At 40.2% G+C, this 16,045-nt stretch overlaps 1 protein-coding gene across 3 annotated transcripts in view; it reads right to left on the minus strand.

Annotated features, from left to right (window-relative positions):
* Positions 1-14,789: 14,789 nt before the first annotated feature.
* The window catches only part of NPSR1 (neuropeptide S receptor 1), a 153,300-nt gene continuing 152,044 nt past the window's right edge, over positions 14,790-16,045 (minus strand). For 2 of the 3 annotated variants that reach the window (XM_004007904.6, XM_027969109.3), the window contains one exon: positions 14,790-15,298. In XM_004007904.6, coding sequence (XP_004007953.3) covers positions 15,208-15,298 — 91 coding nt within the window. In that variant the 3' untranslated portion in view covers positions 14,790-15,207. Of the gene's footprint in view, positions 15,299-15,353; positions 15,521-16,045 lie in introns of those variants that run through there. The other variant, XM_027969108.3, reaches the window with a different exon arrangement.

Raw genomic sequence — 16,045 nt, forward strand, 5'->3', positions numbered from 1 at the left:
GAAAATCCCCTGGAGAAGGGAACAGGTACTCACTCCAGTATTCTGGCCTGGAGAATTCCGTGGACTGTATAGCCCATGGGGTCTCAAAGAGTTGGACATGACTGAGCAACTTTCACTTTGTCCAGGGAAGCCTATTTGTCTGGCCTTCCACAGACTAGTCACAAGAGAGAAGCAAAGGTGATTCTCCTCTGTTTTATACCAAGGAAATTAGGAGTGGGTATGTCTTGAGAAAGAGCTAATACAATCTGGATGAAAAAAAGGAAAGATTGTTAAAAGTCAAAACAGGGGGTGCACAAAAAAGAAAACATTCTTTTGATGGGGAGAAATTTTCCCTGGGGAAGTATGATCATCTTTCTCTAGAAAGAGGCTCCCTCAGTCCTACCTGGTGAGGCTTAATCTGAGTGATTTGAAGGCAGGACAATGATACTGAGCATGCTCAGCTCAGCTCCACTCACTTTCTCTTGGGCTTGAGCTGTCCACAGGGTATACAAGTTTTCTTCTGTTCCTTGATGTCTCCCCTGAGTTGCTAACTCACTGCTGTGGGAGAACCTGTCCTGGGTCGGTTCCAGGAAATTGGAGGGTAGAGAAGGCAGGGTGGCCTGAGGGCTTCAGGAAACAACTTCCAGAAATTCTTTAGCTTCACCCTTTTCTAAGTCCTCAGAGTTTTTCCCATTCAGCTTGCAGATGAGGTTGGGGGTAGCATGAGAGATACTCAAGGGAAGTTTTTATGGATTATACTATAAAAGAGAACACACGACTTTTCTTATGATCCATTGCCTAAAATTCATATGGCCAAAGTTACCTGTAAGAGAGGCTGAGAAATGCATAATGCAGCTGTGCCCAAGAGAAAGGGTAAATGCAGATATTAGTGAGCAGTAGCTCTATGTGCCACAGTGCTTGCATGCATGCTTAGTCGCTCGGTCATGTCTGACTCTTTGCGACCCCATGGACTGCAACCTGCCAGGCTCCTCTGTCCATGGGGATTCTCCAGGCAAGATTACTGGAGTGGGTTGCCATGCCCTCCTCCAGGGGATCTTCCCAACCCAGGGATTGAACCCAGGTTCTCCCGCATTGCAGGTGAACTTTTTACCATCTGAGCCACCAGGTAAGTCCAAAAATACTGGACTAGGTAGCCTATCCCTTCTCCAGGGGATCTTCCCAATCCAGGAATCGAACTGGGGTCTCCTGCGTTATAGGCAGGTTCTTTACCAGCTGAGCTACCAGGGAAGCCTGTTTACCACAGTGGGGAAGCCTAATTCTAGAGTTCATTGTTAGCAGGCTCTCTTGACTGCAGGTGGAGAAGGCAATGGCACCCCACTCCAGTACTCTTGTCTGGAAAATCCCATGGATGGAGGAGCCTGGTAGGCTGCAGTCCATGGGGTGGCTAAGAGTCGGACATGACTGAGCAATTTCACTTTCACTTTTCACTTTCATGCATTGGAGAAGGGAATGGCAACCCACTCCAGTGTTCTTGCCTGGAGAATTCCAGGGACGGTGGAGCCTGGTGGGCTGCCATCTATGGGGTCGCACAGAGTCGGACACGACTGAAGCAACTTAGCAGCAGTAGCAGTAGCTTGACTGCAAGTACAAGGCACATTTGTTAGTAATAACGGTGTTGTTCTAATCTCTCTCCTGTCACCCTTTGTTTGATTTTATAATCTATTCAAAGCTCTCGTGGGGAACAGAGGCTATTTTTGGACCCCTCAACTACAACATTTGGTGCAGGTCCTCGGAACATTGAGAAATAAAACACAGGAGTTGCATAACAAATTGGAGGGAATTGGACTCTAATTTTCTTCAAACCAGATGCGTAAAGAATATGATTTTGGACCGTAAATCCTTTGGACTTTAATATATTTGAACTCTGACTTAATCATTGACTTCAATCATTGAAATTTAATTTCTTCCTAGAAAATTCATGATGAGAAAGGGTTGATATTCAAACTTGGAACATCTTGTAATTGGTATTTTATTGCTGGAATATCTTAACATGATTTAATTTCTTTGTAGAGAATATAATGATTAGAGTGACAATATAATTTATCACCCAAACTAGGATAGTTCTGAAAGAAAAAGGAGGCTCTATTAATAATTATGCTGGGACAACAGTCATAAACCTATACTGTTTGGGTTGAGCTGGACTGTATGATCACTCTAGCTATATCGGATAGCATGGAAGGACAATGTTAAGAAAGAGAAATGGAATAGGGAATTAATTAACAGCAATATAGAGATTTAATTGGGATTTTCTGACTCACATAAGAGCCCTGTGGGGATCAATTCTAACGTGTCCATCAGTGGTGCCAGGAGGGTCCACAGGGGAGCTGTACCAGTCAGGGGCCATACAAGGGAAAGAGGAACCATGGTAGATATTTCAGAAAGAAGGGACTTAGTGTAGAATTGGGTGCACAGGTGCTGCTGCTAAGTCGCTTCAGTCATGTCCGACTCCGTGCTACCCCATAGGTGGCAGCCCACCAGTGCTAGAGAGCTGAAATAGCAAAGCAGAATGGTAGCTTAGGGATTAATAACTGCAGACAGCAGCTACCACCCCTAAGACTGGAGAACAAAAGGAAGGAGGCATTACCCTAGGAGTTCGGAGGAGGGCCCCCAGGACAGGGGCTGAGGTCTCTGGGGAAAGCTCCAGGCCCCTGAGGAGAGGAGTGGTCTGAATCCTGCTAGTAACCCTGAGGAGATGATGGGGAAGCTGATGATTGAAATACAGAAAGGAAGCCCTCTATATTCCCCAAATTGTGTTTTTTTTCCATATCCTGCCCATCTCCCTTTGGCAGACCTTACCTAACAAAAAACAACTAACAAAGGAATTGGGAAATGTGGTTTGCAGAGTCCCAGCCTCAGCTTCAGCATCAAATGGAGTGGAAGGTGGGCTTGGAGCAAAGAAACAGTAGGGGCATAAAGGGTCCAAATGAAGTGGGTGGCATTGGGGGAGTACCTGATGAAAGAGGAATAGAAAGGTCTTGATAGAATTTATGATCTCCTCTTCAGAGGATCACCACACCCCTGGCTGACCACAGGCTTAATATTTAATCACAGAGAGTTAAGAACAAATAATTGTGGAAAGTCAGTGGTTGATGATGCTTCTTTATTTCTGATGTGTCCTTTCATGGAGAGATGTCACACACTTTTATTTGCTCTTTAGTTGTTTGAAGAGAAAGGAATGGCCTTATCTGTGTCATGAATTTAGAGAGAATAAACTGGGCTTGCTCAGCTCAGCCTTCCTCCTCTCCTGGGTGCAAACTGCTTACAGAATGCTAGTGTTCTCCTCTTCCCCTTTATCCATAAATCTTATTAGTTCACTAACATTCATCAACATGTACTCTATCCCAGGCACTGTTCTGGTCCAGGGGATACAGCAGTGAACAAAATAGGCAAAGATCCTTGTCTCATGGGAGATGTGGGCAATAAGCCGTAAACATAATTGTAATCACATTATATAGGGCATTGGAAGATGATAGATGCTGGTGCAAAAACACAAAACACAAAACAGTGCAGGAGATCAGGATTGCTGGGTTGGCAGCCACAGTGTTAAAGAAAGTGGTCTGGGTAGGCTGACTTAGCAAGTCCATTTGAGCATATGAGGAGAGTCATTTGTCTGCTCACATTCAGAACCCTGTAAACGCCATAGTTTTAGAGGTGAATATTGACCATTCTTGGAGAAGGAAATGGCAACCCACTCCAGTTTCTTGCCTGGAGAATTCCATGGAAAGAGGGGCCTGGTAGGCTGCAGTCCATGGGGTTGCAAAGAGTCAGACTTGACTGAGCAACTAAGCATACATACACGCATTGATCACTCTCTTTCTCAGTCCAACCACCACTTGCCCCCAATCCTGGACATGCCCTGAGTGTCTTGTTTGAGCAGGACTGTGGGCTATGGCCCACAGCAGAGATAGGTTTAATCACTAGGTTTATCTGTTGAGGTGTCATCTTGGAGCAAAGTGTAAATCATAATTGCCTATAATTAGTGCTTTACCCTGCTTTGCAACCAGATACACATGGTCAGTTAGCCTACCCACCTCATCCTGCCTCCACTCTGCAGCCAGGACAGCAGTATTAAAGCAATAGCTATTGCTGTTGGCAAACAAATGTGCACACTGTTTTTCTTTAAGGCAGCAATCCTTAAAGTGTGGTCCAGATCCTGGTGAGTGGAGAGGACCTTTCAGGGAGGGTCTGTGAGATCAAAACGATTTTCATAGTAGAACTAGAATATTTCTGGGACCTTTTTCATTTTCTTTTTCTCTTGTGTACAGTGGAATTTTCCAGAGGTCGCATGGCATGGAATAGCACAACAGATTGAGTGCAGAAGCAGATTAAAATACTCCTTTTCTCCCCTAACTACATATTTGTGTGAAGCCTGATTTTCTTTACATATTTCTATCAAAACAACATATTGCCACAGATTGAATGCAGAAGATCTGAAAATCCAGCTGTCTTCTATTAAGCCAAACTTAAAGAGATTTACAAAAAGTTAAAACAAGTTGATCTTCCTGCAAATTTTTTTTTGAAGAGGGAAATAGTTACTTTCCGTATAGAAGATATTTATGTTACTAAGTACTGAGTTTATTATTGTGATTTATAAAGGAATTCATAGGTAAATATTAAACAGTTTCTCATATTTAATTTTTAATGTAGTAAATATCAATGGGTATAATCCACATAAACAAGCATGTGAAAGTCAGTCAGTTGTGTCTGACTCTTTGTGACCTCATGGACTGTAACCCGCTAGGCTCCTCTGTCCATGGAATTCTCCAGGCAAGAATACTGGAATGGGTTGCCATTTCCTACTCCAGGGGAATCTTCTCAACCCAGAGACTGAACCCAAGTCTCCTTCTTTGCAAGTGGATTCTTTACCATCTAAGCCTCCAGGGAACTCTATAAATAAGCATAAAGGGGTCCCGAGTCTGAAAAGGTTAAGAAAGATTGCTCTCAAGGGCTTCAGTGTAATACCCTATCTGCATGTTTTTACAGCCCCCAGACATCCCTTCAGAGGCATCCTTCCTTGTCCTCAGACATCACATAAACTCGTGGCCATGCTTCCCCACTTGATTTCATTTGGGTACCTACCTGCGTGTAAAACACTGTATACGAGGGTCTGTCTTCTTGTGGTGAAAGAGCATTTAGTCCAGAGTGGAGAGAAGAAACAACATTTAGTCCTGGGGTTACATAACCATTTTCTGGAGAGTTGCAAGGTGATGATGTTGGACTCTTAGAAGAACATTTGTCCTCAGGTTGGACCCAGGGCAACTGGACAGAGGTAAGCCAAGATGGCCCATACCCTTCCTGGCCATGAGAAACTTGGGCTTTAAAGACCTGGCATGCTGTTAAGCACTGGTTCCTAAGTACTGGCGCCTCAAAGAGCTGCAGGAACCGCTGCACAAGAATCACCTGAGTTGCTTGCTGTACGTTCAGACTTTCAGGCTGTACTCAGAGACCAATGAATCAGAACGCAGTCGGAGATCTCAAGATCTGTACTTCTTTCCTAAGCCTGTGAGTGATTCTGTGATGCAGCAAGATTTGGGACCCTTTGATCAGCCTTCTTAAACCCTGTCAAATCATCATGGAGATGAGTCAACATGCTTTTGACCCAAATATTTCTCCTGGCCACCTCCTGCAGGCTCAAAGTATCTACTTTGGCAATTAGTTCTTTGGCAATAGGGCAGCAATGCCTCAAATGTTCCCTCTTTACATGAAATCCTCTCTGGAGGAATGCTGATGTTGCTGTACTTGGGGAGTAACACAGCAGGTGTGTTATCTACCTGCTATACATGAGGGATGAGAAAGGGCAGAAAGGAGGAGGAGACTCTTTGGAAGGACATGGGGATTGGAGTTATAAGTAAGAACTTCAGGACTCCAGGATCCCTCAGTAGGCAACAAGAGAACAGAAGCTAGATACTGACTTCCACTGGACTGCCACTCAAGACTCCATGGAGGAGCCAAGATATTTCTGCAGATTTTGAAAAATGTTGGCATCAATATTCCTGTTATTGGATGTGAATGATACATTGCTGGCTCAGAATGCAGAGAAGGAACCCAGAAGCATCTTTGGGCCATCTCATCTCAGCTGTTTCTTGTGTGTAATCGAGACCCAATTGATCACCTTCCTGTTTCCAATCTGGCTGCCTTCTCTGCAATACTTCCAGAATAATGGTTCTAAAAAGCTTTGGAAAGCTACAGTTTTAGAAACTTTTAATTGTGAAATATAACACACATTCATAAAAGCACACCAAATGTAAATATATAGTTTAATGAGTAATTAGAAAGTGAACACCTGGAGCAAGAAATAGAACCTTACCAGCCCCTCTTCTGCAGGCTCCCTCCCAAACACAGCTCTTTCCCATCCCACAGAGGAGCCCCACTCTTGGCTTTTATAAATTACTTTATAAAAGTAATTTCCTTGCCTTGCTTTAGAATTTTATCACCTGTGTATGCATCCTTAAATACAATAGTAAAAATTGGGTGGTTGTGAATTTTACATAATTGAAATCATATAGTATCTTTTAGTATTTGTCTTCTTTACTTTTATGTTTTTAAAGATTTTTTTTATGATGTGACAAGCAGCTGAGGTGGGGTTTTTTCCGGTTATTTTTGGTGCTATAAAGTACTTTATTGTATGAATATATCATAATTTTTTAAATCTATTGTCCTGGTGGGCATTTGTTTCACCTCCAATTATGGTTCTTATAAATCAGTATTATCATGATTGTTGTTAAGTTGCTGAGTTGTGTCTGACTCTTTTGTGACCCCATGAACTGTAGCCCACGTGTCTCCTCTTGTCCTTGAGATTTTCCAGGGAAGAATACTGGAGTGGGTTGCCATTCCCTTCTCTAATTATTATGAATATTCTTTCACATATATTAAGACTCACATAATTATACTCTTCTGTAGTATCTTTACTCAGGAACAGAATTGCAAAGTCACAGGGTATATACATCCTTAATTTTATTAGTTAAAGGCTAGAATGGTTGTAGGAGCTTTCCTGGTGGCTGAGATGGTAAAGAATCTGCCTGCAATGTGAGAGACTCTGGTTTGATCCTTAGGTTGTACTAAATATTTACCACCAGAAAACAATGAAAATTTCTGATGCTTCACATCCTTACCAACACTTGATATTGTCAAAGTTTAAAATTTTTGCCAATCTGGTGGGTGCATATTAGTATCTCATTGTGATTTAATTTACTTTTCCCTGACTTCAATGAGATTTAACATCTTTTCATGTGATGTTTTATTGGCCTTTTGGAAAATTTCTTTTCTGAAATCAAGTCCTGATCACTTTCTATCTGTTTTCAATTGTCTTTTCTTAGTGATTTATGTGAGTTTTACATATTCTAAATTCTAGATCTTGGTCATCTGCAAATATTTCCCATTCTGTCACTTGCTTTTTCACCCTTTTTTATGATGTCTTTTGATTTTCTAATTTTTTGGCAATCAAATTTATTAATCTTTTCCTTTAAAAGCAGCAGTTTTTGTGTTTTGTTTAAAGAGCTCTTGTCCTATTCAGCGATCTTAAAGATATTCTCTTACATTATTTCTTCAAGGTATTTTATTTCATGCAGTTAATTTATTTACTCTGACACAATACTATAACTTTCATTATTATGGCTTTGTGATAAGATCAAGTATCAAGCTGATCAAATATTCCCACTATTTTTTCTTGGTCTAAAATATCTTGGCTAATTTTGGCCTTCTGCATTTCTCTAAAAAGTTTTAGAGGCCACTTGTAAAGTTCCACAGAATTCCTGCTGGAGCTTTGATTGGTACTATATTAATCTTACTGATTGATTGGAGAAGAATGGATGATTTTATGATAAATCATGGTGTATTTATTTCTACATTGAATTAGTTCCTCTTTAATACCTTTCAATAGTACTATGATTCCTCCATAGAGATTTATACACCATTTATGAATTTATTCCTAGGATTTTGATCTTTGAGGGCTATTGTAAATTGCAATTGAAAAATAATTTTCTATTTGTTGCTCTTGTGTGGAAATGATATTGACTTTTGTATATTGATTTTGTATCCTGCAACCATACTAAACTTTATGATTACTTTTAATTATTTGCAATTATAATTATTAATTCTAATAATTGTATCTTATTTTGATATTCTATTCATTTATATCAATAATAAATTGATTTTTATTATACGTTGCCCATCCTTTTACCTTTATCTTTTTGTTTTTGTTGCTTTACTTTTGTTGCTAGGATCTTAGTACAATGTTGAATAAAGTGATGATAATAGCATTTTTTACTCATTCATTCTTTATTTCAAAGGGACTATCTCCAAGTTTTATCATTAGGATTTTTGTTACATAATCTTTAGAGTTAGGGATTTCTTTTTAACTCAAATTTGTGAAAATCTTTTATTGTGCCTTAATGCCCAATAATTTTATTGAACATTTCCCCTGTATCTGTTACACTGATAATGTGTTTTTTTTAACTCTTATAGTCTATTAGTATAATGAGTCATTTGAGTAATATTCTAATATTAAGCCAACTTTGCATTCCTGAAATGAATACAACTTGGTCACGTGTTTTAGTCTTTTTATATTTTGCTGGATTTGGTTTGCTAAAATTTAATTTGGAACTTTTGTTTTTATTTTCATGATGAAATTTCACTTGTAATTTTCCGTTTGGTAATATCTTTGTAGGGTTTTGACATTATGGCATTTTTAGTCTAATAAATAGTTTCAAGTCTCCTGAATAGTATGAGTATATAGAATTGGAGTTGCTTTTTATTTAAATTGTGATAGAACTCTCCAATGAAGGCATATTTTTTCTTTAGTAGTTATGGTATTTACTATGCAACTTTTCTGTTCATTCTTATGTCAGGTATAGTAAGGTGGCTGTTCATCTATATTTTCAGTTTGCTTTAGTATAAACTTGATCATCCATTCAGTTCAGTTCAGTCACTCAGTCGTGTCTGACTCTTTGTGACCGCATGAATCGCAGCATGCCAGGCCTCCCTGTCCATCACCAACTCCCGGAGTTCACTCAGACTCTCGTCCATCGAGTCAGTGATGCCATCCAGCCATCTCATCTTCAGTCGTCCCCTTTTCCTCCTGCCCCCAACCCCTCCCAGCATCAAAGTCTTTTCCAATGAGTCATAATATCCCTTTATTATCTCTTTATTGACTTCAAGACCTGCAGAGATATCCTTAAAATAAATAATACTGCTTATTTGAGCCTTCTCTCTCTTTTCCCTTTGACCAGTCTCACAAGAGGTTTCTTGCTTTTATTATTTTTTCAAAAAACAGAATTTTGTCTTGAGCTTCTAAAATTACATGTTTGTTTTCTATTTTATTAAATTTACTCCTGCTCACTATTTTCTTGCTTGTATTTCCTGTGGCTTTGTTTTGGTGAATTTCCCTAACTTCATGAACTAGATGATTTATTCATTAACTTAAAGGAAAGGAAAAATTCTTCTTTTTAGTCCTTTGTTTGCATCCCACACTCTTGATATAATTTCATTATCATTCAATATGATTGTTTTCTACTTTCCATGTACTTTTTTCTTTGATTATAATTACTAAGAAGTATATTTTCTGATTTCTAAACCTGGTAATCTTCTAGTTAAGCTCCTGCTCTTGAGTTCTAGCATAATTGCATTGTGATCAGAGAAACCAATCTTTTGAATGTTTTGAAGCTTATTTTATTTATGGCTGACATATGGTCAAGTTTTGTAACTGCTTCACATGTGCCTGAAAACCATTTATTTTGGAGTGATAGGATAATGTGCTCTACCTGTGTTATTCATGTTGTTCCAGTTATGCAGATCATTCCTAGTTTTTGTCTCCTTCAATTACTGAAGTTAAGTGTGACAAAATTCCCCACTATGGCTGCGGACTTGTCTATTTGTTTGATAGTTCTGAAAACTTCTGAAAATACATATTTTGAGGCCATCTTGTAAATGCTTAGAAATTTAGAGTTATATCATCTCACTGAACTAAAACATTTATCACTTGAAATGTCCCTGTTTACTGCCACTAATGCTTTTTTTCCCCTTAAAATGTACTTAGTCTTTATTAATACAGTCTCACCAGCTTTTAGTACTGTTTCCATGGAATACCTTTGTCCATTCTTTTATTCCCAAACTTTCTATGTCCTTGTGTTTTAGGCATGTCTCTTGCAAATAACATATAGTTGTTTAAAAGTCTAATGTAACAAAAACTGGAGTATATAATCTGCTTACATTATTACAGTTACTAATATATTTGAAAAATCCACCATTTTTCTGTGTGCTTTCTATTTATCCCAGCTATTCATATTTCTACTTCTTTCTTTTCTTTCCTTTTTTAGACTGCTTGAGTCCTTTTATCATGTTTTTCTTCTCTTTTAGCTTCAAAGTTATATAGGTCTTTATTTCTATTATTTTAGTGATTACAAACTACATTCTTGAAATGAAAACATGCATCTTGGTGTATCAATGTCTAATCTATATTCTACCCACATTCCAGATAATGCAAGGACTGTAAGCAATTTAGCTATCTTAATTTTGTCTAGACTTTATATATACACTATTGTTGTATATGTGAGTATGAATACTGAGTCACTTCTTTGGGACCTCTTAGGGGGTCCTCAAATAGTCAGAAAACCATGAGACTACATGACTCAAGCCTCTGTCCATTTTAACATTCTCTATGCATTATTGCACTTAAAAAATGTTAATCAAACCAGCCCTGCTGAGGATAATGCAGTCTTAAAATGAAGCTGCAGAGAAATGAGGCATGTGTTTTTCAGGTTTCCAAAAGTGAGGAGATTGGCCCCTCAACAGGACCATCTACTTTCAATCAAATGGAACTGAAAAAATGCAAGAAACACTGTTCAGTTCAGTTCAGTCACTCAGTCGTGTCCAACTCTTTGTGACCCCATGAATTGCAGCACTCCAGGCCTCCCTGTCCATCACCAACACCCAGAGTTTACCCAAACTCATGTCGATTGAGTCATGGATGCCATCCAGCCATCTCATCCTCTGTCGTCCCCTTCTCCTCCTGCCCCCAATCCCTCCCAGCATCAGAGTCTTTTCCAATGAGTCAACTCTTCACATGAGGTGGCCAAAGTATTGGAGTTTCAGCTTTAGCATCAGTCCTTCCAAAGAATACCCAGGACTGATCTCCTTTAGGATGGACTGGTCGAATCTCCTTGCAGTCCAAGGGACTCTCAAGAGTCTTCTCCAACACCACAGTTCAAAAGCATCAATTCTTCAGTGCTCAGCTTTCTTCATAGTCCAACTCTCACATCCATACATGACCAATGGAAAAACCATAGCCTTGACTAGATAGACCTTTGTTGGCAAAGTAATGTCTCTGCTTTTGAATATGCTATCTAGGTTGGTCATAACTTTCCTTCCAAGGAGTAAGCGTCTTTTAATATCATGGCTGCAGTCACCATCTGCAGTGATTTTGGAGGCCCCCAAAATAAAGTCTGACACTGTTTCCACTGTTTCCCATCTATTTCCCATGAAGTGATGGGACCAGATGCCACGATCTTAGTTTTCTGAATGTTGAGCTTTAAGCCAACTTTTTTACTCTCCTCTTTCACTTTCCTCAAGAGGCATTTTAGTTCCTCTTCACTTTCTGCCATAAGGGTGGTGTCATCTGCATATCTGAGGTTATTGATATTTCTCCTGGCAATCTTGATTCCAGCTTGTGCTTCTTCCAGCCCAGTGTTTCTCATGATGTACTCTGCATAGAAGTTAAATAAGCAGGGTGACAATATACAGCTTTGATGTACTCCTTTTCCTATTTGGAACCAGTCTGTTTTTCCATGTCCAGTTCTAACTGTTGCTTCCTGACCTGCATATAGGTTTCTCAAGAGGCAGGTCAGGTGGTCTGGTATTCCCATCTCCTTCAGAATTTTCCAGAGTTGATTGTGATCCACACAGTCAAAGGCTATAGTGTAGTCAATAAAGCAGAAATTGATGTTTTTCTGGAACTCTCTTGCTTTTTCCATGATCCAGCAGATGTTGGCAATTTGATCTCTGGTTCCTCTGCCTTTTCTAAAACCAGCTTGGACATCTGGAAGTTCACGGTTCACGTACTGCTGACGCCTGGCTTGGAGAATTTTGAGCATTAATTTACTAGCGTGTGAGGTGAGAGCAATTGTGTGGTAGTTTGAGCATTCTTTGGCATTGCCTTTCTTTGGGATTGGAATGAAAACTGACCTTTTCCAGTCCTGTAGCCACTACTGAGTTTTCCAAATTTGCTGGCTGTAGTGAGCTATATTCATATGACCGTAAAAAAAGTATAGTTGCCAGAAGGCCTGTAGCTTACTCAAGATGACTCTAGAAGAGCAGAACTACTTTATTTCCTGCTAAACATAATTTTGTTTTCCTGTTTCCCCACCAGATGCAGGCTTGTGGTCCCTTCTGACACTGTGGATGCAGAAGGAAGAGGCAAAGTCCTTTCTGTATATGGATGTCTAGAGTTGTCATAGTGATGTGGGGAAGCAAGTTGAAGTGTGTGTTTGGTTGAGAAGGGATACTTTTTTCTCATCATTAATCACAAATTAAAGCCATTTAAAAGGGAAATGTTGCTTGGCAAAATTAAACTTCTGTTAAATTATGCTCAACACAATCCCTGGAAGCAAAGTTTTTACCATTCATATTTAATTTAGTTCAGTAAAGCAGAGACACTTATTTTCTCTAGCATGGCTAAATATATTAAATACATCTATCCTTATTATCCTAAATTTTTGCCTATGCCTGAAACTAAGTGATAATGCAATCATAGGTGTCTGTGACATCTTGGTGTAGGAAGTAAGCATCTTAATTTTATATATCACTCTGCTGGCTTCTCTGGCCCCACTTGGGCTGCTCCAAGGCTATAAACATGACATCACAACACTAAGCTGCTCATTTTCTCCAAGAGTTCAAACTGTATTTCCTGATTGGGAAATGATGTTTCTCTGACTTCATGGTGATAGATGGAGAAATTACACCTTCTAAAGAGCAAATAACTTGGCTATGAGTCATACAGTCATTGCTCCCCTGGGGAAGAAATTCCAGAAGCTATGACTCTATGGATTTAATTTAAGCCATTATAATCTCAGAACCTGTATCTGTAAAGAACCCACAAGACTCTCTGCTCCATCCTTATTTTGTTCCCATCTTACAGATGAGACAGTTAATGCTCAGAAACATTAAATAATTTGTTCCAAGGTCATAAGACTATGGAACTATTACCAGCATTCCTTAGTGTTTAAATCATGTTTCCTCAAGCTCAGAAAATACATGAACATGAGGATCCCAAAGTCCTCACCAATATGAAGCAAGTTTCATTGCACTGGCAGCTTCTCTTGCAGCAGCCTGCACCATTATCTTACTGATTTCCAGTCTTCACTGGGAATAGGAGTCTCAGCACTACAATAACTACAAAATCACGTTCACAGTTTTTAAAGCCCACAAAGACCCTCACTTGACTATCTCCTTAACTTTCAGGGTCTACTGATAGATGAGGTAGGCATGTAATGCCTTTCTCAAACCAGACCTTGACAGAGGTTGAAAGCATCTGTCAAAAGAACCCAGGCTTCCCATTTTGCCATGTAGGAAGGGCAGCCACCAGATTTTGCACTGTTAATTGGCTCCCATGCAGACAGTTATTTTAGCAATGATTATGTGGGTCTTCTGTAGCACATCTTGATTTAAAGTGAAATGTCAAAAAGCACTTCTCAACCACTCAAAGCTTCCAGGTTTGCTCACATTTAGCTGGTTGGACAGAAAGGAAGGCAGCCTTCAATACTGTTCTGTAGATGTACAACCAGATTATTCAGTCTCCTCAAGTTCAGGAAGTAATTCTAAGAGAGATGGTAACTGAGGAGTCTGATTTCTACCTAAGAGATACTTTTCTTAAGGTCAGATGGAATTGAAAAGAGAGTTTATGGGAAAAATGCCACTGTGACCTTAAGCATGAAGTCTTTGGGTTGACACCGTAATGAGGAATGGAGTGCTATTAAAATAATAACTCCACTAGCAGTAGACGAAAAAAGACTTAAGCTCAGGATAATTTTGGGAAGGAGAATTTTGCCAAGGAGATTTTAATGTCAAGAATGTATGTGAGGCTAAAAATAAGGAGCTCACGCACATCCTAGAGCTGTGGGTGGGGATGTATATATAATCAAATTAAATTATTCCACTTCCACTTATGGAAAAATCTGATGGCAAAAATTGATTAGAAAACATTTAGTCATATTTCACTTGGATTATGCTTATATATATCAAACTCCAGACTTGTCAAAATAAGGCCCACGAGCGCTTCCCAGCCAAGGTGTTAGATAGACAATGGCTAAAATGTGCAAAAATGATAAAGATATTACAGAAACATCATGCCTGGAAAAGCCACAGGCATTCAGCTCCCAGCTATAGAGAGAGAAGTGTACCTGAGGCATGAGACATGGAACCCAGAGTGGCCTAAATGTGGAATGCAAAGGGAGGAGCCTTCAGAGAGCCGGAAAGACATGTGTGAGGCCCAGGTGCCAACTCTTAGAGCCTGGAGGTCAGAGCCCCATGACTTTTTGCGCTATTTCTTTTCCTACCAGATAAAGTACCCCTCAATTTCGATTTTGCTCTGGAGGGCCAGCGCTTATGTTCTTTCTGCAAATCATCTGTCGATACAATGGGACTATGAGGTTGGCTGCTGCCAGCACATCCATCTGCCAACCATGGCCATCTGCAGAGGAGACACAAAGCCTCAATGCCTGGAAATGAATTTGTTATTTGTTGACATTTCAAGGACAAACATCTCTTTGGCCACAGCTACTGAAACTTGAATCCAAAAATGGGAGGAAAATCTAGGCCCAGGTAAGCCTTTTATTTACTTCTTAAACTGTAATTATAAGAATATGTACAAACATGCTTTGTTAGTCAATCCTCTCTGCTTGCCCAAGCCTGGGCCCCGGGCCAGCAATGTCTCTGTCCGTCGATTCTGGTGCTGACCAGTGAGAAGGGCAGCCAGGAGTGGTAGGGAAAGAAGGGGTATCTTTCCTGGCTGGTGGGAATAGTTTGTAACTTCCTACTGGCCAATACTTGCTGAGGCAGGTGACACACACTCTTTAGGATGTTTGCCTTGTGCATCCCCCAGGTGATAAAGGTACAGGGCAGAGAAGTTGGCTCAGGCTTTATACGCAGGCCCAAGGTGCTAATGGGAACCCAGGAGAGCTGATGGGGCTCAGCCCAGTGCTACCACTGCCCCATGATCTACATGAATTCCGGCTTGGACAGAACCTGCATCTCATGCTTCTCAGTTCTCTCCCGACATGTCATTCTGGAATCCCGTGATCTCTGCTCCCTAAAGAAAGAACAAAGAGGAAAAATCATTTGTCCTGAATAATTTAACTGTTAGGAGCTAACACTTGTGGAAAACTTATAAAGGATCAGGCATTGTGCTAAGCACTTTTAATGTACTAGCCCCCACCGTACTTCCCCACTACTCACAGCCCTCCTTCCTACTGATCAGCGCCAGAGCCCAGTGACAGAGACAGCACTGGCTAAGATGTAGGCACTGCTACTGCTATTAGCCCCTTTTTACATGTGAGGAAATGGAGGTTTATGGAAGTTAAATCACTTTCCCTAGGTCACATGTAGCTATGAATCAACAATGGCAGCATCAAACCCAAGCCTGTAACCATTCTGCAGTTCTATCGTGGAGACAAGAGAAAAAGGGGGGGCAGGGAGAGGCTGATGGTTGAGAGGCCAGAGGCAAAGCAGGTGAGGCATGGTAGCCATTCTAACATATCAGTGATGTTTAGGATCACTGAGAAATGCTACCATCCATCCGTAATTCTAGAAGGACTTGAAAGATCTTGTCAACTGGTGGGAGAGAGATTCAACGGAGGGCATCAAACCCAAGCCTGAAACAATTCTGCTACGAGTCCATCCCCTGCGGATTTTTCCACCTGCCCCCTGTAGATTGTGCAGTAAAACAGCTGAAAACCAGCAGGCTGAGTCATTGTGGGAGGGGTCTCATTTCAGCTCTGTAACTAGTTATTCACATAATCTCAATAATGTCCCTTAACTTGTGAGCCTTAATTTGTTT

The sequence above is a fragment of the Ovis aries genome, chromosome 4 (genome assembly GCF_016772045.2).
Source record: "Ovis aries strain OAR_USU_Benz2616 breed Rambouillet chromosome 4, ARS-UI_Ramb_v3.0, whole genome shotgun sequence".
Taxonomy (NCBI): domain Eukaryota; kingdom Metazoa; phylum Chordata; class Mammalia; order Artiodactyla; family Bovidae; genus Ovis; species Ovis aries.